The sequence below is a fragment of the Mytilus galloprovincialis genome, chromosome 6 (assembly GCF_965363235.1).
Source record: "Mytilus galloprovincialis chromosome 6, xbMytGall1.hap1.1, whole genome shotgun sequence".
In the NCBI taxonomy this organism is placed as follows: Eukaryota; Metazoa; Mollusca; class Bivalvia; order Mytilida; family Mytilidae; genus Mytilus; species Mytilus galloprovincialis.
This window is the reverse complement of record NC_134843.1, coordinates 81,667,219-81,690,769: the sequence shown is the minus strand read 5'-3', so window position 1 is coordinate 81,690,769 and position 23,551 is coordinate 81,667,219. Positions and strand designations below refer to the sequence as shown.

The 23,551-nt window shown below is 32.0% G+C and overlaps 1 protein-coding gene across 1 annotated transcript; it reads right to left on the bottom strand.

Annotated features, from left to right (window-relative positions):
- Positions 1 to 1,614: 1,614 nt before the first annotated feature.
- LOC143080489 (uncharacterized) lies at positions 1,615 to 22,978 on the bottom strand. The gene is made up of 4 exons (XM_076256345.1): positions 21,982 to 22,978; positions 15,086 to 15,171; positions 7,097 to 7,280; positions 1,615 to 1,975 (listed from the first exon to the last, which is right to left on the bottom strand). Exons 1-4 carry the CDS (start codon positions 22,634 to 22,636, stop codon positions 1,713 to 1,715), a joined length of 1,188 nt encoding a protein of 395 aa, XP_076112460.1. The 5' UTR covers positions 22,637 to 22,978; the 3' UTR covers positions 1,615 to 1,712.
- Positions 22,979 to 23,551: the final 573 nt, after the last annotated feature.

Below are 23,551 nucleotides of genomic sequence, written 5' to 3'. Positions count from 1 at the left end.
ACTGACAACACAATAATAAAATTGAAAAACGTCGATAAAGCGAAAATGAGCCCACGAAAGATATCCGGTATCAAAATTCAAACTGAGCAGCACGAACCACACCAAGACCGGGAATGAACATTGTTGCTCAAAGTGTAAACCGTTCCTTTTTTAAGGGGGTAGACCTTGGTTCAGGGAGATAACTCTTTAAATCAGTTAAGCGTTTGTAAAAGTCAAGTTCATCAATGTATTTTAAGCATTTACCTGAAACAGATTGAAAATAATCTATGTAACCTTGAAGCTTAGAATATATTTTTAAAAATGTTTGACACAAACATACTGATGATTTTAAGAGTTATTTCCCTTAACCTAGGTCTACCTCCTTAAATGTTTCATTCGTCGTGTTGCTCGTTCAAGTACATACCCATTTATAAATCTCATTCAGTAATGTCATAATTGAGGGAAAAGAGAATAAAAATGTTGTCTGCTTATAATTTAAGGCGATCGTAGTTTGCCGATAATCAAATTTCGTAAATCGATTGGAAAGAGACAATGTGACAATCGGGAATAGGTCAAATTCAAAATCAGACCACTACACTGGTATCTGCAGATCTATGACCGCAAAAACATGTCGGTAGTAAGTAAATACACCGACACATCTCAATGGTCAATACTTTTAAGACGGTGACAATAAAACTACTACAGTGTTGATTTCAGCCGCTCTTCCTCTAATAATTCTGTTGGGACATTTTTATGTATTGAGAACACCCGTGTTATTGAAATCCGTTTAGTGCGAACGTGCACGAGCGAAATGTAACACAAGATAGGGGTTAACGCCATGCGATTGGACAGAGTTCTTGTTAAAAATGCTGAAAAATGGAAATTTGACAATTGGAAAGGTGAAATTATAACGATTGGTTTTCTCCTAATCGATTTATTACTTTTGAACAAATGTATTCTACTGTTTCCTTCAATCAATATAGATTCTAGATTGATATTGACTATCTGTGTCAGTGTCTATGGAAAGAGCAAGATATGTAGCAACCCTCCGATTTTCAATAGTATCCTTGATTTCAGTTTCGTTATTATGTAAACCATTTTTGAAGAAAGCACACTTTACTTTATGAATATAACAGAAATGACTCATACATTGAGATGTCGTCACACCACTGAGATAATTAAATCCGTGGTTTGGCATACACAATTTGAATAGTATCCTCACAGAGAAGCAAATTAAAATGGATTATGATTAGCTACAATTAACATGTTGAAACCTTTGAATTCTCGTTTTACTTAATGATTGCATTAATTTTATTGAATTATTCATAGCAAACATGGATTATGTAAGTCTTGTAGATGAAAGAATGACAATCTACTTCTAATTAGCATCAAGTCGTCATACAATTTTGACCTGTCTTTTAGTTATAGAACTGTTAATGCTTGTGAATGTCAAGCAATATATGGAAACTACATGTGTTTATATCTATTTACATATTCACTGACTTTGCATATTCATAATGAGTTGTTCTTTAGCAATACCAATTTGCTCAAATTTTTTAACTATATAGTTATTTGTATTATCACTATTGTTGTTTATTTTGTCATTTTTGTTACAGGAGTAATTCTTAAAATAAAAAATCTTGAAGACTTTATTTTGTCAAGTTTTAAAAAATAAGACTTCGTATATTTGAACATCCGACATGTTTATAACAGTTAAGCAAGAGTGTTACAATTCATTTAGTCTTTCGTGCAGGTCTAAATTTATCACGTGCTAGCTGATACATCCGACTGAAGAAATCTATTGGTGCTTTAAAAGAAAATCTTGATACACCAGGCTTCTTCTTATCTACACGTAGTGTTGGCGGTGGAAGAGACGGATTGAGTTTATATTTGATTAAAGCTAATATTCCAACCAATAGTTCATCAATGTTATGGTTTATTCCAGCAGACACTTCCATATATTTTGCATCATATACTGTTGAAACATCTTGGGCTTCTGTAAAGATAAATATTGTTTGATTAGTTGACGCAGACTTAATGACATATTCGTTTCTTTTAAGCATTAGTTTGATTTCATATTATAATTTGAAAAGTTTACTTTTCAAATTGACTGTACTAATTCAAAATAAGTTGTCGATCTTTTCCCTTTGCTATACATGCGTTTGCGTAGAAAAATACAGAGCTTATGTTTACTTTCAAGAATTACTTGAAACACGGTTGTTTCTTACAACGATGCAATTCAAACATTGTTTAGCTTATTCTAATGGTAAAGTTGAAGACGTCCATTTGAACGTTTTGTGAATGCTATTATGATTTGGTTTCCCGATATATGCAACATCTGTTCTCCACATATGTACAAATTGTCGTAGCCATGGCTAAAAAAAAGACAAAAGGACAAAATAGTATTCAAGACATAGAAAATTTTTCCCTCGAAGTTTAAACACAATAGAATATGTATGTTTCCTCCAGTGTGAATGTTTAATTGGTCCATTACTTTTTCTTTTTTTTAAATTTCCATTTGCAAAAATATATTGACAATGATTAAAGATGGTACATACCATGCAGGGAGATAACTCTTTATTAATCAGATCAGCGTTTTGATAATGTTCTTCTTTTAAGAAAATAAAGCTTCTCAATGATCAAAATTAATGGTTGTCAAATTGCTATATGTCCACAATTGTTTTCCGATAAAGTGCGTGGTTCAAGTTTTTAGAAATCTTAATGTTTTTGTCAAATTGTAAAAAATAATATTTTGTCAAATTAATTTTAGTCAAGATGTTCGGAACCACCTAAATATATATGTTTGATATTAAATGCAGCGAAAAGGTCGGAAGAATTAAATACAGCGAAAAGGTTGGAAGAATGAAATGCAGCGTAAAGGTCGGAAGAATGAAATGCTTCGAAAAGGTGGGAAAATAACGGCGTATTAGTTACAATTAAACTAGTTTAAGTTTAGATTTCAATTATGAATGGTTTTGATTTGCCATTTCCGAATAAAAGTTTTAAGCATTGAGCGTTCCTAATGAATGTAAGTATAGAAAAACGCTACGGACACATGAAATTTAAAACGTGTTGTTTTCATTAATTTTTTCTGATATTGATTTGTTAATCTGTTAAAAACACACGATATTTGATTCGTTTAAGAAACCTCAGTCAGAAAAAAAAACAAAAAGAAGTTTTATCAAAATTATCAGAAACCGAAACCAGTTAAGAGGTTGCAACTACGCCTCAGGTTTATTGTTCCTTCTCTGTTATCAAAAAGAGTTTTACCTTGAAAGATGGAAAAATAAAACGTGTAATGTCAGGTACAACAGTGTATATTTATAAATTATCGTTGGTCATCTCAACGAGTTTGATTTTCTCGCTTGAGCCTGTACGACGATTAACTACATTGATAACGGCGCTTTCTCCCGAAGTTTCTAGCGATAATTTTCATATCACTGTACTCATTTGAAAAAGTAATTTATCTGTCAGTAAGATCAAAGGAAACTTTGTTAAAATAGCGATAAAATTATTTAAATTTTGTAATAAGCAACTTGATATGTTTTGCTTTCAAAATGTTAAATATGGTTTGATTAAATCTTTTTATGCCCCATTTATGTGCATTATTTTTCTGGTCTGTGCGTCCGTTCGTCTGTTCGTTCGTCCGTCTGTCCCTCTCCGGGTTAAAGTTTTTGGTCGAGGTAGTTTTTATGAAGGTGACTCGAAACTTTGTACATGTTCTTTATGATATGATATTTCTAAGTTTAATGCCAAATTAGAGCTTTCATCCCATTTTCACGATCCACTGAACATAGAAAATGATGGTGCGTATGAGGCATCCGTGTTCTAGGGACACATTCTTGTTTGTAACAATGTGCTGCTGTAAGGTAGGGAATATGATTATCAGTTACATATAATGGGTTAGCTATGTTTTAGCTTTCGGTGTAATTACAATTGCCAGAAAAAGTCTATTTAGAAGATATCTCAGTAAATACAATGCGACATAATGTTGTCTCATTTGTCATATTACGTGGAATGACCTCAGCGTACTTGTTGCAATGCACATCCCATCACACGTAAACAGAAATGAAAATCAAAGCAGTTTCGTTTTATATAAAATATTTTGCTTTTTAACCAAAGAATTAAATAAAATATGCCAACATCAATCATTTTGAAGTAAACAAAAGGAATGTCCTGGATAGTTTTATACAGACAAACCAGACCAGACGAATTTGATAAAGAATAATTTTGATAAAAGTGGTACGAGCTATAAACAGTTATACGATTGTATCAAACTCCTAATATTTTTTTTTAAATTACACTACACACATTGCCTTCTTCGATTAGCACCTGCTGGTTTTAATTATAATTTATTAGGAACAACATCTTCAGCAGCATGTGCCTGTTCATTCGAATTTAATTTAAATACAACATAAAATTATGCAAAAAAGTCTTTCAATAGTTTTTATACATGTTGAGACTTCACACACATTAACTTCTAAATTCACTAACAAGATTATATATATCTAATCGATTTAATAATGGAACTCTTAAGACGATGATGTTCACTATTTGCTAAACGCATTAACGCAAAGATTGTATGCATGTTGAGGATGAAAACATAAATCAAATTGGTCATACCGTAAAGTGGGTCTACTGTGCTGAAAGACAGAAAATGAGCATTGCTACAATTGCATAAGAGGGTGTGATTTGTAGTCTAAAAGTTTGATGGTTTTTTTGGGGGGGGGGGGGTCATTTTGCGCTGCAAGAATTTCTTAAACGTGAAAGTGACACATGGGGCACTGGAATTAACTTCCTCGTTCAGATCGGACGTGACTATGTTCATGGACGGCAAAAGTCATCTACCCAGATCGATCCTTGGATAATTAAACCAATTACAAACAACTAAAGCACGTACGCCGTTATTAAAAGAATTCGATCTATTTGCTATTATTATGCCATAATTTGCTCTGATTGGATACTTCGGATAATGAATTGTTTCTTCTTGGCTCTTACAAAATTAAATGGGCTTATATATTTTGTTGAAGTATACTTCTAATCAGCTTTTATTGATAATTATCAAGGAATTTGTCTACAAAATTGAGTTGACACGTTAAAGAGAATCCCTCTTATGAGAAAAATAACCTTAAGTTGGTTTTTTATGCTTGTTTACTTTTGTATCCTTGGGTTTAGATTTTTTTCACCTTGAACTTCTCCCATCCTGCGATAGTAAAACCCTGATATAGTGTGGTGAACGTTTGATTGTGTTGTATACATATTGATAGAAGTACAAAAACAAAATCACGTGCGGTGGGAAATCGACCTATAATCCGATGTTTCGTGTGAGGAGAGTGGTACGCTTTCTGTGCGTTTAAGAACCCTTTATATAAATCTTTCAGGAATCCTTAAGTGCTTGTTGTAAAGCTATTTTTCGCTCTCGATTTTATATTATTTTCAATGGAAGTCTGTGAATAAGGTGTTTCCAGGATTTCCAGGCAGAAACCCGTGTAATCAGTAAATAGAATCAAAACAAGGAAATACATATTAACACTATTTAAAAGAATTAACATGTAACGTGTTAATTTAGAGTTGAAGGTGTTAATATAATGATGTTACATTTGTAATACTTTTTGGACAGATGAATGTTGTCTTCCTCCTGATCAACACACTTTGCAGAACCTGCTACTTGACATTTTCAAATATGAAGTATTTGTCACTGGACGTTAAGCGAACGACAATCAGTCAGAATTTGAAATGAAAAATTTAGGATCTTTCATAATCATTTGTTTCTTAAAATTTTAATAATTTAAAACAGCATTTGTCCTTCAATGACATAAAAGTCATTCATTATTCTGGTTTTCCCATCTATAGCTTTAATACGTTTCCCATTGAGACGAGAGACGTTTAACACACGAAGATTAGTAGTTTATAGATTGTTTAGATTGGTAATTACTGGTATACACATGAAACCAAAGGAACTAATAACTTTGTAAGATGTAGTTTTCCTGTAGGCTCTAAGTATTAGAAATAAAGACGGATAATTACTTTTTAATGAGCTTACATTTGCAGACAATTATTCTTTCATGCATATTCCCATTCGTATTTGATAGAAGAAGAGACAAAAGGGAACTTCTTTGTATATTAGTTTGCTACAATGTTTTGTGAGTATAAGACAATATTACCGACGTGTAATTTGTAAATAAAACAATTTTTTTTTTATTGTGCGGTTTTTATAAAAGCTGATGATTATAAACTTACTAACCCAGATTGTATAGTAGAATAAAAACTCGTGTCATGCTGCCCATCATTCATTAAGAGGCTTATATACGCAACTAACATCCAGAAGAAGTATGAATGCTTTGATACAATGAAAGTTGTAAGGATAGTTTATAAAGAGTTATTCTATCTTTTCTCTTCAAAAATCGAGCAGTTTTGTGGGACAACTTATTCTGATATTTCTAAAGAGTGCTTTCTTAAGTGACAAAACAAAGCCTGTAACACTTATTTTTTTCATCATATTTTTTCATAATACATTCACAATTTATTTTGTTAAGAATGAATACAACATTATTAGTAGAACTGAACAGAATGTTTGGTCTTAAAGCATTAATATCCACATGACTGCTTATCCGTCAGGAACAATTGAGATTACCCCCAGTTGTTAATAGGGTTTGTGTTTCTCAGTCTTCAGTTTTCTATGTTGTGTTTTTGTACAATTGCTTGTCTGTTTGTCTGTTTGGTTTTTTTTTCTTATTTAGCCATGGAGTTGTCAGTTTATTTCTAATTTATAAGTTGGAATCGTGACAGGCACTTGTTTCCTATATACTTTAATTTTTAGATTTTATATAGACAAGTGCTTGTGATTTGAATGCCCCTAGGGTATCTTTCGCCTCTCTCTTTTAGTTTGACGTCACCAACATGAATATATTCATTCAATATTATCCCATATTTTCTTTTATTTGTAGACAGGTTCATGGTTTTAGAGTGGCTGGATAGTATATCGTAAACACACAAACACTGGAGATAAAACTTGATGGTCAAAAATTCTAAGTAGCGAATAGTTTCCTTGACATACAACTGCAACAATCTACCTGATAAAAAAATCTATTTAAAGAAAACATGACCCGCATCTTACCTTCTGTGTTAACCTTCCGTTTTCTGACTAGATCTAGTTTATTTCCAACCAAAACAATAGGCCTATCGCTCCCAAGATCCACCCTTAGTTCGGAAAGTAGATCTGATGCTACATCAAATGTATCTCTGTGTGCTATGGAAAATATTACCAGGTATGCATCTGCTTGGATATTCTCTAGATTTACCTGGAAGAACAAGTCAAATATTATCAAACAATAGCTACGGTTGTCTATCGTGTTTTGTTTTGTTCGGCATATTGTTTCATGTCTTTTCAAGAAAAGAATTACTCGTTCGGCATGACTAAAATTCTTTCTCTAATAATAAACTTTAGATTCAATGAGACATACTTGAATACACTTTTTTCAGAACATATTCGCATTTTTCATTCCATTACATATGTTTCTATATGGTGTTTGTTCATTGTTAAATGCCACACGATGATCATTTATTAGTCATCTTTGTCCTTTTGTTTATATCAATACTAGTAGTTTGCATTATCAATAATACAACATCACATTTTCGTCTTTAAAAAGTAAAATCACATAAATACTGAACTCCAAGGAAAATTCAAAAAGGAATGTCCCCAATCAAATGGCAAAATCAAAAGTTCAAACACATCAAACGAATGGATAACAACTGTCATATTCCTGACTTGATACAGGCTTTTTCTTATGTAGAAAATGGTGGATTGAACCTGGTTTTAAAGCTAGTTAAACCTCTCACTTCTATGACAGTCGCATCAAATTCCATTATATTGACAACGATGTGTGAATAAAACAATAGGTAAAAATGTCACAAATAGGGGTAAATAGTCTAATTCGTAGGTAAGATCACTCTGCAATAACGCTTTGGAAATGGTATTCATAAGAGATCATGTTTGAGGATAATCTTTTGGCGAATTTGTAAATTATTAGTCCTAATTATTTATTAAAACGGTTCTGCTACATGTACAATTAAAACTCAAATACCCTGTGTCACATTATTCATAGAAAACAGTAAAAGAGAAGTATAGCTCATTTCTTTGACGTATCACATAAATTATCAGTTCTATCTCAAAATCCCGTTGGTTACCTTAACACACCTGTAGAAATATGTGCAGCATATTACGCGCTGTAATCGGCTACAAAATGTAAACAGATATAAGAACCATTAAATAATAGTTACAGATGGGAGGCAAACGAATGATGCAAATATCTGCGGACTTGGTTACAATGTAACACCTGCTGGATTCAATTAATAAATTATTGTACGTAATGTAAAGAGCCCCTTGAGTAAATTTACCATGTGGATCTTGTGTTTACTTTATACACAACACCTGCATAAACTGCGTAAATGTTTAATTATGATATACTCCAACTGGTGAAAACGTAAAAACTCTAATATTCTACTTTTATATAGACGAAACGCGCGTCTGGCGTACTAAATTATAATCCTGGTACCTTTGATAACTATTAACAGTGTGAAAAGAGAGAACGATTGCCATCTTATAATGGCTTATAACGAATATGTATCCACCTTAAAATATGTTCTGTTAAATGTGTTCGACACTTTTAATAAATATATCCAGGTTTATCCAACTAGTTTCCACATAAGAAAATGCGTATATCAAGTCAGAATTATGACAGTTTTGAACTTTCCTCGGATTCTGGATTTTTGTTATTTTACTTTTCCCTCACTCACATATACCATTTCATCTAAATTTCTCTTTATTAATAAAACTGTTACAGAATAAATTAGGAGATCAATATACCATAGAAGGATCCAGGGCCCCCCTTTTTTGTGGGAAAAATTTGGTTGATTATATAGGGAATCATTGAAGCATGACTGGAGCCCCCCCCCTGTTAGGTCAGTCAGCGGTCCCCCCTTAGGAATAGTTCTGGATCCGCCACTGTATACAAATTCTAGCAATACATAAATGTCTTTACAAAATGTCAATTACTTAATGGCCCTAAGCCCAGAAAATATTGAATACAAAATAATAAGTGTCTTATATACAATTTGTCAAGCTCTTAATGGTCGTAAGTCTTGAAATCCTGGAATAAAAAATAAATTAGTGTCTTGTATGCAATTTATCAAGCTCAAAATGACCATAAGTCTAGAAAGTAGGGATTAAATATAACAGTATATATCATACAAAGTCATCTAATATTAACACCAAATCTAAAGTTACTATACTGCAGTCTTGTTGTAAGCGCCTCCACAATGGCCATGTTTCATATATATTTACATAGAAGTGTTATCATTTATCAGCTAATAGTTCAGATTTTGGCAATAAAACAAGAAAATGACAAGATTGTACTATAGAGACTCACATTACCATACAAAAGCAATGTTACGATATCAATTTAATGACAAACAAATTTTGAATAAGTAGACCCATAACTGTGGAACGTCTTCTTTATATGTTACTGTATCAGGATCTTTTTAGATAATGACACCTTTTTTATCAAATCTAATTGCTCTTTTAAGAACAAGAGAAAAGAAAAAACATGACTTCTATGACCGTAATTGTAGTGAGTCGTCTCACATCTTTAGGGCTAATTCCCATGCTGATATCAGAACACAACATCTAATATATATATTATAATATATATATATAAAGTCTCTGAATGATTGTATAATAAAAACTATAACACAAATTCCCATAAAAATAAAAAATATAAATATTTTGATAAATTTTCAGTTGATAAAGGCTGTAACGTTTACAAAATTGATAGTCAAACTCCCTTTGGCAAAGCTTTTTACAATGTAATTGTTATCTCCGCTTTTGGCTATGCGTCATATCTTTTGATGTCAAATACTTAGTAACCATAATGTTAGTCTCAGATAACGCATAACAACTAGTCGCTATAGTTGGTATACAAGTACAATTAAATATATCTTGAAGCTTTGCATATAACTTTGGATGGAACTCTTTCATATGTATATCACATCCTTTCTAGATAATTTAATTTACTTGCTAGTCGCACCACATCTCTATTGATTGAATTAAATAAAAACTTTAATTATTTCCGCAATAAGACGAGTTCAACGAACATGCATCATATTCGTTTCCTCTTTTGGAATTCGGAATTTCATTTGCATTTAAGTTTTTATTGTACATAGATTGATGCAAGGGAAAAGTTTCAAGGAACTTGAAAATTAATCAAAATCACAAATTTAATTCATTTGTTAGACTCGCATGCGATAGGAACTGAAAACTGAAATCCATACAAAGATGTTTTCAAATGAACATCAATACTGGTGAAATTCTACTGCATTAATTTTCGGGAAAACAAAGAATAACAAAATATCTAGGTATTAAGAAAAGAGATGAAAAGAAAACATATCATACTAAATTTACATACAAACGTATATACTAAATTTAGTCCTGGTATCTATTATGAGTTTATTGTAATAAACCCAATGAAAGGAGATGTTCGGTATACACCAAAAAGGCGACAACCTTTAAAGTAAGGAACAATCTCGACGTCATGGTTAAACAGTGATGTCCAGGTTTACAAAAGATCAGGACATTAATCAAAGTTAATTAAAAATAAAATTACAAAAATACCGAACTCCGGGGAAAATTAAAAGGAAAATCGCTAACCAAATGACAAAATTAAAAGCTCAAACACACCAAGCGAATTGATAACAACTTTCATTTTCCTGACTTGAACAGACATGTTCTTATGTAGAAAATGGTGGATTAAACATGGTTTTATAACTAGCTAAACCTCTCACTTGTATGACAGTTACATAAAATTTCATTATATTGACAACATGTGTGAACAAAACAAAAAGTCATAATATGTTTCTGTATAGGTACTTGCCAAAAATGGTAACGAAAATTGTATTTTAGTGGGTAGGGGAAATATTTGTTGCATATCCGATATCAAACATTATAAGTTTAACCAGAATAATACTGTTTCAATGTACATGTATTTTATGCATTATAGGCAGAACCAGTATTTAAACTTTTACACAAATACTGTAGGACTTTTAGTATTCAATCATTCCTGGAAGTTAAGTACATTATAAGTCGTTTCCTATTCTTAATGATGACATCAACTCTGTGAAAAAGGTTATGTTCTGTTCTATCCTTTGTCTGTTTTATATCCCACGTTTTATTGATGATCAATAGATGATAAAAACAATAAATATACGAATTCCAATGAACAAGTTCAATTGTGTAATGCATGCCAGTAATTTTTTTTTATAGTTCATCTGTCGGTCAATGGAACTCTCAACCTCGGCAACTAAACATTTAACATGGTTTTAACAAATAATTATTGGTCGTTATATTCTGAGCTAAGCGAAATTCTCTAAGGTCTTATTTTACATCATGTAGGAGTTTACGCTTGAAAATTATCTAAACAACATAAAGTTTTCACGATATATTCATTTCCTTTTTTTATGATTATTTCAAGTCTTTCAACAGCATTAATCCCAATTTTTCAAATTACCCTTATTCTATAATGTCATTTTCGCATTCCGCATTCCGCCATGCTTTAAGATGAATTTGTTAATCGCTTTTAATCGCTTTTAATCGATACATATTGTCAAGCCTATATGATTTAGCATAAAGGTAAGTTTTTTTATCAGAAAGTTAAAAAAAAAAAAAACATTTTGTCATGTCAGGGCCTTTTGTAGTTGCATTTTACCCATTGTTGAAGGTCGAACGCTGACCTATATAGCTTCATTTGCAATCTGGTGAAATAAAGTTCTCATTGGTAATCAAACCACATCTCCTTATTTTTATATTTCAAAAACGTTAAATTGAATAATTTTTATTTTACAAACCATGAAATTTCCGTATTGACGAAGAAACATTCAAGCAGCAACTGCATAATTACGAAGTTGATACGATATTTCCTTGACTTCCATTTCCTGTTATGATTTATACGAAAGAGGACAACTTAAACCAAGGTTATTAATGGTAAAGTTATGAAAACTAGCATTGCTTTGTTTACCGTAACGGGAAACTGTGTCATAAATGACCACAATTATTTATTCCGATTTCTGAAACGACAACATCATGGCATTGTTTGCTGTTACGGAAAACTTTGTCACAAATGACCACACCCTTTTATCCAGTTTTTGTAGCGACAATCCTGTTCCCATTCTTCGTTTAAATAAAGGCAACAGTAGTATACCGCTGTTCGAAAGTCATAAATCGATTGAGAGAAAACAAATCCGAGTTACAAACTAGAACCTAGGAAAGCGCTTCACCGTTAAGAGGAAAGCAACGAAACAACATAAACACTAAAGTTCAATAAAAAACAAAAGACAACAGAAACAGTGAAGTGCAACAAAAAACAAAAGACAATGCAACACATACAGAAACGAAATAATACTGAATAACTCACAAGTTCACATGCATTTGTTTTGGGATGGTGCGTGTTGTACAAGCTTTGTTTTACAATGTTCACGAAAGAGTTGATAGACAAACGTTTAGTAAATATATGAATTAATAAGGTCGATTTCAATGCTTACGAATATTATATCTGGAATAAACTTCAGTTAATAGGAGATTAAAATGATTTGTTCTCAGCATGCCACCGGAACTGAAATCGTCTAAGGCCAACTAAAGCGATGCAACAAGCTTTAAGGTATTTGTACTTCATCAAGCAATGTGTGTGTCTGTTGCGTTAGCTAATAAAAGAGAATACCAAATGGATAATTTAATAAAGATGTCAAATTGTAAAGATCTATAGTCTTAAGTAATAATGTTTCAGCTATTTGTTTTTCGGCATGTGACATGCATGATACTGTGTGGGTGATATCAAATGCAATGTTTGCAAATAGACATATGTAAACACCATTAAGTAGAGAGAAAAACAGAAAAGGAATTATGTCTTATGTAAAAAGTAAAATAACAAAAATACCGAACTACGAGGAAAATTCAAAACGGGAAGTCCGTACTCAAATTGCAAAATCACAAGCTCAAACACATCAAACGAATCCTGACTTGGTACAGTCATTTTCCTATGTAGAATTAGGTGGATTAAACATTGTTTCATAGCTTGCTAAACCTTTCACTTGTATGACAGTCGTATAAAATTCCACTTTATCGAAAACGGATTCTCTCTTTCTTGGGCAATATATATTATGGGTAGGGTTTCATTGACACCTTTTCATTGCTAAATTTAAATCCAACCTTAATATGCTGGACTACTATATAAAATGCAAGGTTAAAGATTACACTTAACAGCATATAAATTAAAAATAAAATATTGTTGAATAGTGCTTTATGACATAAAGAAATTAAGATTCCATTACGGATAGGTTCTTTTCAAACGAGTGTTTAAACGTATTCAAGAGAGCTGTTCCTGTCACACATGTAAAAAGGTTTCAAAATACATGGCTTTTTTTATAGTTGATGTGTTTCCATCGGTATTAGTTTGTAACCCGGATTTGTTTTCTCTCAATCGATTTATGACTTTTGAAAACTGGTAAACTACTGGAGCCTTTATTTTCTTCAACGTTATGAAGGATCAAAACCTGTTATAGCTGTAAATGTCGTCAGAGATTTGTCAATATTTTTATGAATTTGTTTCGGTCGTTGTATATGAGCAGGATACTTACGGACTGTGAATTAGACGGACAGTTGATCGGATATCATCATAAGACCGCTGTTTCCTTTCCTTGTACCGTTATGGAATATCTATTTCACAGATCATAGCGGATTTCCTTCTAATGTCGTGACTACATCTCAGTCCCCTTTTCACAAATGTGCCCTACCGATTTGGAGCTGTGACCGGGTTTGTACTAACATGAGTAACACGACGGGTGCCACATGTCGAGCTGGAGCTTTTTACCCCTCCGGAGCACCTGAGATCACACCCAGTTGTCGGTTGGGTTTGTGTTGCTTAGACTTAAGTTTTCTATGTTTTGTTTTGTTTTGTGTACTATAGCTTGTCAGTTATTCTTTTCTTTTTAGTGATGGCGTTGTCAGTTTATTTTCGATTTATGAGTTTAAATATCCCTCAGGTATCTTTCGTCCAACTTGTATGATATACAACAACGTTTTCTTCAACTTGACATACTTTTAGAATGCATGTATCCATATTTGTCAAAATTTGTGTGGAAGTCTTTTGCGCATAAGTTGTCCTTATGAGAAGTTTTTCGTGTGTGGTTTTTTTTTTTATCGATTTTAAATACATCCATATGTAATCTGCTCTATACAAAAGCTATCTTATAAGAAATTTGCAAGTCTATATGTTTTTGTAGCTGTTTTTGCAACGAATGAAAGTCGCCAATGACCAAACAAAATTTAAATAAATGTTACAAGGCTTTACTTCCAGAAGAATTTTGTTTTTAATTAAAAACATGTTTTTTTAATAATATCTGTTTGATAAAATTTGGCTAATTCTGTAGTTTTGACTATCTTCATTGATATGTTTAGTCATATGTAAATCCTTGGTATCTTTATATAAATTTTTAATTTGACTTCATGATCAGAGACACAACAAAATTTTGTAACATCCCAAAATAGTGTGCTGTAAATTTTAACAGACTAGAATATATGAAAGTCGTTTGAAAAATTGTACTTGTTCTAAATCGATCCATGATTGTTTTAGACATGCCAACAAAATTTACATGTGCATCCTATAGTTTATGCCTATCTCGCGGATGATAGAAACTAAATAAGAAAAAAGATCTATACCAAAGAACAAAACAAAGCTAAATTCGTTCTCTACATAAGGAAATACCTCTATGAAAGTCAGAAATATGAGTTGTTTTCAATAAAGAATTTGAATTTGAATAATCGTTCAGTGTATTTGAGCTTTCGATTTTGGCGTTTGATAAGGGACTTCTCGTTTTGAACCTTCCTTGGACTGCGGTATATTTGTTATTTTTCTTATCAATAACACAGGATACCAATTATTGGGTAGGAACGTGCATGAAATCCTTTTATTCTCTATGGAATCAAGAAATGTTTGCGATTTTCTTGGTCTTACCTCATTCTCTATAGAATCAATGAATGTTTCTGATTTCTGGGTCTTACCTCATTCTCTCGGGAATCCAAGAATTCAAGAGTAGATTCTTCGCCATTAAGCTGTACAGGAACAATGCTGTTTCCTTCACCAAGATCTTAAAAATAATGAAAAACATTTAGGACCTCTTTCGTTTTCCCTTTAAAAAATCCAAAGGTCACTCTTTAAAATAATTGATCAGGACTTATTTTCGAAAGTGCCAATTACATTGCTGATATAAGTTTCATAAAATTCTGGCAAAAATTGAACATTAACATTACAATTTTCCATATAATCAACATTTTCAAAGGGCATACCTCTTTTAGAAGTAATTAATCAGCACGGATTTTTTATCTCTTCGATAGCATTGATGATATAAACCTATAATATAAATTTTATAAAAGTCTGACAAGTTTGAAGAATTGTAAAGAGAAGAGCACTCACTATATATGCAATCTTTCTTTAAGTTACTATTTCCAAGGGACATAACTCTTTTGAAAATTATTGATCAGCACTGACTTTCGAACTCGCCCAAGACATTGCTCATATAAACCTATGATATGACTTTCATCAAAAAACATCTGGCGAGAATCGTTAAAATAAGAGCGCTAACGATGAAGTTTTCAATATAATTGATGTTTCCAAGGAGCATAACTTTTATAAAAATTATTAATCTGCACTGAATTTCGATCTGATCGAAGACATTCTTATATAAACTTATCATATAAGTTTCATAAAATTATTGCCTGAGAAGCGATAACTAAAATTTTCCATAAAATTAATGCTTCTAAGGATCATCACTTTTTTCCCATTGCTGATATAAATATAATTTATGAGATGTAAAAATCTGGCAAGATTTGTAAACGTGAGAACGCTAACAAGACCGGACGAACGGACACCCAGTATTTCCATTCCCCCGACAATAAACTTCAACAAGATTGGATTTTTGTACATTGAAAAAGCTGTTTGTAGATGAAAATTATCATGTGTGAATGTTATCAGAAAATATGCTAATCTAAGCATGGTAAATTTATAATGCATGTTAACTTTATGATAAAGATCGAAATGTCAATTATAATAATCAAAAAGCATGTTTATTCATCTGTATAAAAGATACGAAACAGATGTATAAATATACATGATAGAATTCACTTAGCAGATGGAGATTATTTCCGTTTTGACTGTTTGTACTTTTTGATTACTATTAAAGAAGTGTATAATATATCTAACAGAAAAACAATGACCTTGCCCGAATAAACAAGATTTGCCTTCATTTGTTTTTTGTAAATATTTTGTAACGTCTATTTCAAAGTGTGGAAATTGTTATTATCGGCAGTGGCGGATCCAGGGGAGGGTTCCGGGGTTTGGAACCTCCCCCTTTTTTTGGACAAACAATACATTTGAATTGGGAAATATAGTTGTATCCCCCTTTATCCTGGGTTGGGACCCCCTTTTTTAATGACTGTAGCTACGGGGCACCGAATGGGACTCTTGTGGTTTTGTACGAAATTCAATTCTGTCATAAAAAAATCATTTTTGTCTTACAAAACTATGTGATACAGACTTGTTTTTCATTTTTGTAGATAAAATTCATTTTTGTCATGACAAAAATCAATTTTGTCAAAAAGGTATGCAAATATAAACTTATTTGCATACAAAATTGACTTTTGTTACCCGATATGGAAATTAAAACACAAAAGTCAATTGTGTGAGACAAGATTCAGTTTTGTGAGACAAAATTCAATTTTGTGACGACAATATTCAATTTTGTCTCACAAAAGTCAATTTTGTGACGACAATATTCAATTTTGTGACGATAAAATTCAATTTTGTGACACAAAAGTCAATTTTGTCTCACAAAAGTCAATTTTGTCTCACAAAAGTTCATTTTGTGTCACAAAAGTCGATTTTGTATTCAAATTAGTTCACAGAATCCAAACTAAACTAATTTGCATACAAAATTGACTTTGTCGCTCAATTTTCAAATTAGGTAACAAAAGTCAAGTCTGTGACACAAAAAAAGAATTTTGTCATGACAAAAGTAAATTTTGTCCACTGATAGATAATTTTGCATGACAAAATTTAAATTTGTAGTATACTACAATTTGTTAAACTGAACTCATTTTTGTTGAACAAAACTCACTTTTGTCCGTACAAACTTGAATTTCGAGTACAAAACCACAAGAGTCCCGTTCGGCGCCCCGTAGTAGCCGCCCCTGTTATGGAACAACAATTCGTACGTATTAGAAAAACAAAGCTTTGACCTTTCCTTAAGGAATGTATTGATCAGTAACACCTATCAGACCATCAATTATTAAGGGTGATGAAAAAAACAAGAAAATCATTGTTTCTGTCGTTATAGGTTATAGCATTATTTGTGAAGTGTTCACTGATCATTATATAGTCTTGATAGATTTAAAACTTTAATAATTATTTCCTGCGAGTGGACAATCACTACCATGCTATATTACCTTTACTGTTTCTGATTATTGGAATATAATATTATTTTTTGTGCTATGAGTTCATTCATGGTCAACTTATTTCAATTTCAAAGTATATAAATTATGCCTGCCATTGATTTTTTTCTGGACATGATCTAGGAACTTGACGACGCGATCGTTTTATATTTGGATAATGGGTTGACAGTGTTGTATATAATACATTATATAATACATTATATACATTATATAATACATTATATAATACATTATATACAGTATATAATACATTATATAATACATTAGGGGTGTATCGTCCTTGGTTCGTTTAATGTCTTATCAGACTTAATATTTTGTCATTTCGAGAATTTGGTGTTGTCTTTATGGTATGGTTTGTTGTCTTAATCAACGTTCAATCCGCATTTATTTTTTTATTAATCACCAATTATACATTTCCTTACAATCAAATTAGTATTCAGTCTGCGCTACATATTGCATCGAAAGACTATCTTTAACTGAAATGAGTTTGTATATGAAATACATTTCATATCTTTATTTTATTTTTAAGAGAATGTCAATATTGGTGAAGAATTTACTTCTCCTTCATTTTTAGAAAAATAATCAAAATTCGACAAAATCTATCAAAACAACGTTTAAGAGATCTTTAGACATTTGTTATATTTCCTATTTTGCAAATTGGAAATTTCAAAATACATCTATAACATTTCCTATTTTGTTATAGATATATTTTGAAATTTCCAATTTGCAAATTTTAAATAGGAAATATAACACATTTATATTTTAGTCGTATTTTGAGCCATTTTATTGTTAGAACCTCAAATAGGCATACTCGAAAACATGTGAAATAAATGTAGGGTCGCCACCTCTGTCGTTCTAACATGCGACTTTCACTCGTTTAATTGTATACACTTGCATGCAGGAATTCGGAAAATCATCGGGAAGAAATGGGGAAAAAATAGACAGAATACCAGTAAGTGCTGTTTTGATGTTTCAGTGCAATTCTTCTCTCTTGTTATACATCAACGAATGTCAAAAGTAATTAACAAACTGCAATTATAATTGGCCATTATCACTGAATCCTTTCAAGGACTATGCCAGATACATGTTTAATAAATCAAGCATTAAAAACGTCGTTTCTGATTGTGAGTAGCATGACGGCTACAAGCTTTTCGTCCTGATAATAGACCACACGCCCATCTTTAATTGAAGGTCGGAGAATTAGAAATTTTGCCCAGTTATTTCATGTGTTATCCTTCGTCCGTCTTGCATATGAAGATGTTAACTGTCCAAACGCGTCCTTTATGCTTGCATGTACATATCTTAATTAGGAATATTGAAAGATTTCATGATTACAGTATACAAAAAACATTGAAGTTTCATATGCTGTTACGGTAACATGTGTAAAAACTATAGCAGAACTTTTAAAAAATGTTTTATCTATTATTTTTGTGTAAGAGAATTGCATATTGTTCATCGCTGTTCTTTTTTTAAGACTTTTTAAATCAAACAAAACGAGTTATAAATGATGTAGTATTAGTTCATGTAATCTGGGAATAGTATACTAACACTATATTATTTCCCAGGCGTAAACTACTATATGAATTTACATCGAATCGATTATTTTTAGACAGGAAAATTATAGTTCATTCAATTTGAAAATTGTAAATTAAATGGATTTTTCCGCAGAGTTAAATGTATCTAATGTATACAATAAAGTGCCAAAAGGAAATGTATTTCTTTGAAGTTTTAATAATACTGTTTTTAACCGTCTCGTTTCGGTAGCCGTTATTTTTGTGTCATTAATTGATAGTGAATAATAGTCATTGTATATGATTGGCCTTGGCGACAACGACACCATATTCCTAGCATGTTTGTGAGAAAAAAAAATATCATATTCTCGGGTGGAGTTTATTGAACAACTAAGCATGAGACTGTTTGTGCAAGTCAAGAGCCTGTAGTTCAGTGGTTGTCGTTTGTTGCTATACATCATATTTGTTTTTGTTCATTATTTTGAACATAAATCAAGCCGTTAGTTTACTCGTTTGAATAAATGTACATTTGTTATTTCGGGACCTTAATTATATACCTGAATATGAGGTATGGGTTTTACTCATTGTTGAAGGCTGTACATTGACTTATAGTTGCTAATTTCTGTGTCTTTTGTCTCTTGTGAAGAGTTGTCTCATTGACAAATCGCGCCACATATTATTTTTATATGAGAGATACTTGTTAAGAGATACTGGTGAATAACAATATCATTAAATGGACATCATGTACATGGTTAAAGGATAGATTCGCTAGCATGCTTCTGGAGAAGCCATGTATCACGTCTGTCTATGAGTACTATCTCAACTGATATTATATAACTGTAGACTAAATGGAAGAATTATTGCTAATTAAACCATGTTTTTGTATGGTTTAATTAATAAAACCTGTAGATTTTGCTGACGAATGAAAGCATTTCTAGTATCTAGTAATTAAAAAAATGTCACGATATTCTTGATATTCCTTATTTCTCGAGCTTCTTACTTTTATATCACAACACGTATATAGTTTTATAACTTTCTTTTATACGTCTTTTATTTCTACTTGACAGGTGTATATACTCTAAGACCAGCTGTATATTGATACATAAAAGCATACTTACAAGTCTTTCTAATTAAACAATTACTCAAAACAAGTAAGAAGGTTTGCAATATTTTTTTAGTGTTTGACACTACTCTTCTGACAAACTGAAAATATGCCAATATTATCTCTGTATCAGTACTAAAGCTATGTTGTTTACAGACACGAGAAACAGTATTATTAGTACTTACATGTATATCTGTAAAGAAGTCATTGGTAATTAACGTTGTGTATTGTGTATTTTTAACGAAGATTTTTTATGTAAAACTATAAATTCGGTAGTTTTTGCATTTAAACATCATGAACATCGATTTGTGTTTTGATCGGTCACTTGGCAAGTATTTGGTATTATTTACTGCGATGTTGTTGTTTAGTATACATGTTATTGTTTAGTATACATGTTATTGTTTAGTATACATGTTGTTGTTTAGTATACATGTTATTGTTTAGTATACATGTTATTGTTTAGTATACATGTTGTTGTTTAGTATACATGTTGTTGTTTAGTATACATGTTGTTGTTTAGTATACATGTTTTTTGGTTTTCTAAACTTAGTTTTGTAGAAACAAATAACAAAGTATTTACTTGAAGACTCTGATTATAGAAACATATCGTTCGTGTTTAACTAGATCAACAAATGAGAGCAAGTTGACCTAGATAGGGCCTTACTTTTAAAATCCTTCCAAACAGAACAAAACATTGATCAGTACAATAATGCTCCGTGATATTGTATTTAAAAGATTACATAATCCATCCGATCTTATAAATCACTGGAAACCGTTTATAAAAGCGACAGACAGAAATCCGGAGAAATGCGGGAAAGGTGTAAACCTTTTAAAAAGTTTCTTATTCAGGAAAAAAGGCCTGAGTTTTTAGGGGGAAATAAGAATAACTTCCAATTTTGGCCAAGATGTTGGAATGTTTCCAGTAACATAAACATATATGACATGATAATATGAGGCAGGGGATACATGTTTGTTTTACTTATCATTATAATTTCCGTAATCAGTTGTATGAATTTTGCGGCAAATGTTAATATGCTCTTTTCTTTGCAATCATATACAAATTTGCGGGAAATGTTAATATGCTCTTTTCTTTGCAATCTTATACAAATTTGCGGGAAATCGATTATACTATCGTTACCCTTATTTACATGCTGTTTGAGAAAAGATCCCGAAAAAAATGGAAACAATTTTTCCACCATGCTGTTGAAGTTTAATTATGTCATGTATGTAGCATGGTTGTACACCGCTGTATAGAACAAACGTCGACTTTAACCTTAAAGTTTTTGTTTCGGGAGCATTCAAGACGTAGATTTTAAAAAAAAAAGGTCTTTGGTATACTGATATATAAATTTTTCTCGGAGTTCGGTATTTTTATTATTTTACTTTTTGATATGATACTACACTACCGACGTAAAGAATTCATGTTTTGTTTTCTTTAAAAATTTCGCATGTAATTGGTATCATTTGTAAGTTGTGTATTTTTTTTATAAAGCCACAATTAAAAGGCAATATTTGTTTCCTTTTGCCCCCGTGGTTCATTATGGTCAGTCTGACATGTCATCTTGTCCCCGTGGTTCATTATGGTCAGTCTGACATGTGATCTTGACGTCCCCGTGGTTCATTATGGTCAGTCTAACATGTGATCATGCGACCTGACGTCTCTTTTAAACGGACATGTGACCTTCAAAAATTTTGAAACGCTAATACAGCTGCAAGCATTGTCAATGATTTTTGGCTTAAAAGTGACTTGGTGACCTGAAGCAATTTTTAAACATGACTCTTTAACTTAGAAGTGGGAGGGAAGTACTCCTGAAGTCCAACCTTTAAATTAAACTTACCGATTGAATTGTCAAAGGCAACATATTCCGATGTCATAAACTGATGGGTTATTGCAGTTTTGCCTACCCCATGGGAACCGAGCACGACAACTTTATAGTACGAAATTGCAGTAGGAATATCCGCTGTCTTCTCTACTTGTACATCAAGAGGAACACGACGACTAGGTCTTGGACTCGGTGTATATGCATATCTTACTTGTTCTGATGACGGAACACGGTCACCCTTTTTCCTAAAAGAATCACCTCTATTCACTAATCCTTTTGTGGTTGTTTTAAATGAACGCACTCTACGAACTGAGTGTTCCTTTTCCTTACTTTCAAGCGATATTTGATGTAAGTTTGGAGTACTTAGTGGTAAGCTACTTCTACGTCTCAATCCTTGAACATATGATGATACTTTTAAATCTTTCCCAGAAGATCCATTATTCAATTTAGAACGTGGTCGTTTCCGTTCCTTTTCTATTTCTTCAGGATCTCTGAAGGAACCAGAACGCAACGGTAACACAGGACGCTGTTGGTTCTGTTCTCGAAAAGAACGTGATCGTGGAACATTATCTCCTGGAAATAAGAGAGATTGAGACATATGGCGTGTATTTATAAAACTATTCGATGACCCGTGACAGACTTTACAATCCATGTAATGATCTATCGTCATTTCTTTCTTCCTAACATTTAAGTTTTTAGAAAGACGTCATTTGATTATATAAAAGGCCGTCACAGAATATTTCCTTCTAATGTCTATATAACAAGCTACTAACAAGAAATCAATTGAAAGCCTTCTGACAACTGTAAATTTTATGCAAAGCTTACACAGAAAAGTGAAGTACAGTTTTATCCTCCTGTAATTGTATAGAAAATACTAATAGCATTAGATTACGGTAATTTAGAATTATACATTCCGTCACAAATATAATGCCCTATTGATTCTATTTGAACCCACAATCCCTCAGTTTCAAAGCAGCACGTTCTCCGCTAGTATCCTAAGATATGATCATTAACAATTTGTGAATTATAGTCGCACGCGCTCTAAACATATTAATCATCAGAACATGCAGAAGGCGATATAAATCAGTTGTTACATACACTAGACGAAAAAAAATAGTGTAGACGCGAAAACAACATTTATCAACAAATATGTAGGATCAAATTCGTGAATGAAAGAAAATAGGAATGGTAAATTATTGAACAGTCTTTTATTTCATAATTGATACCTACATGTATATACATGCTTATGGCAATGAGGTGTATTTAAACAAAAGAATGAAACAATCAGTTATCATAATATTGTATTTCTAATTATGAAACATTGTTATTGACCTATGTAGATATTTCTTCACTTCACATCGCTTCTTTTACTTTTTGTGAGGTGACCGCTCTAGTTATGCACTGCCGTATGGCCATCTGTGTCATTACTCCTGTGTCATTACTCAACTCATCCGTTAAATCATAGATGTAATACATCTATGGTTAGATATAAGTTTATGTGAACTGGAAAATGGAAAACTTGAATTTAGCTTAGACTATATGTAGACTTTTTCAGCAATGAGACCCGGGCAAACACCGATGGTTA

Bases quoted from the DNA above. Each gene is read 5' to 3' on its own strand.
- LOC143080489 (XM_076256345.1), bottom strand. From the start codon at position 22,636: ATGACGATAGATCATTACATGGATTGTAAAGTCTGTCACGGGTCATCG. The intron at 15,172-21,981 runs GTAAGTTTAATT...ATTATTTTTAAG, and splicing joins TGCCTTTGACAATTCAATCG to ATCTTGGTGAAGGAAACAGC. The intron at 7,281-15,085 runs GTAAGACCCAGA...TTGTTCTTCCAG, and splicing joins TGGATTCCCGAGAGAATGAG to GTAAATCTAGAGAATATCCA.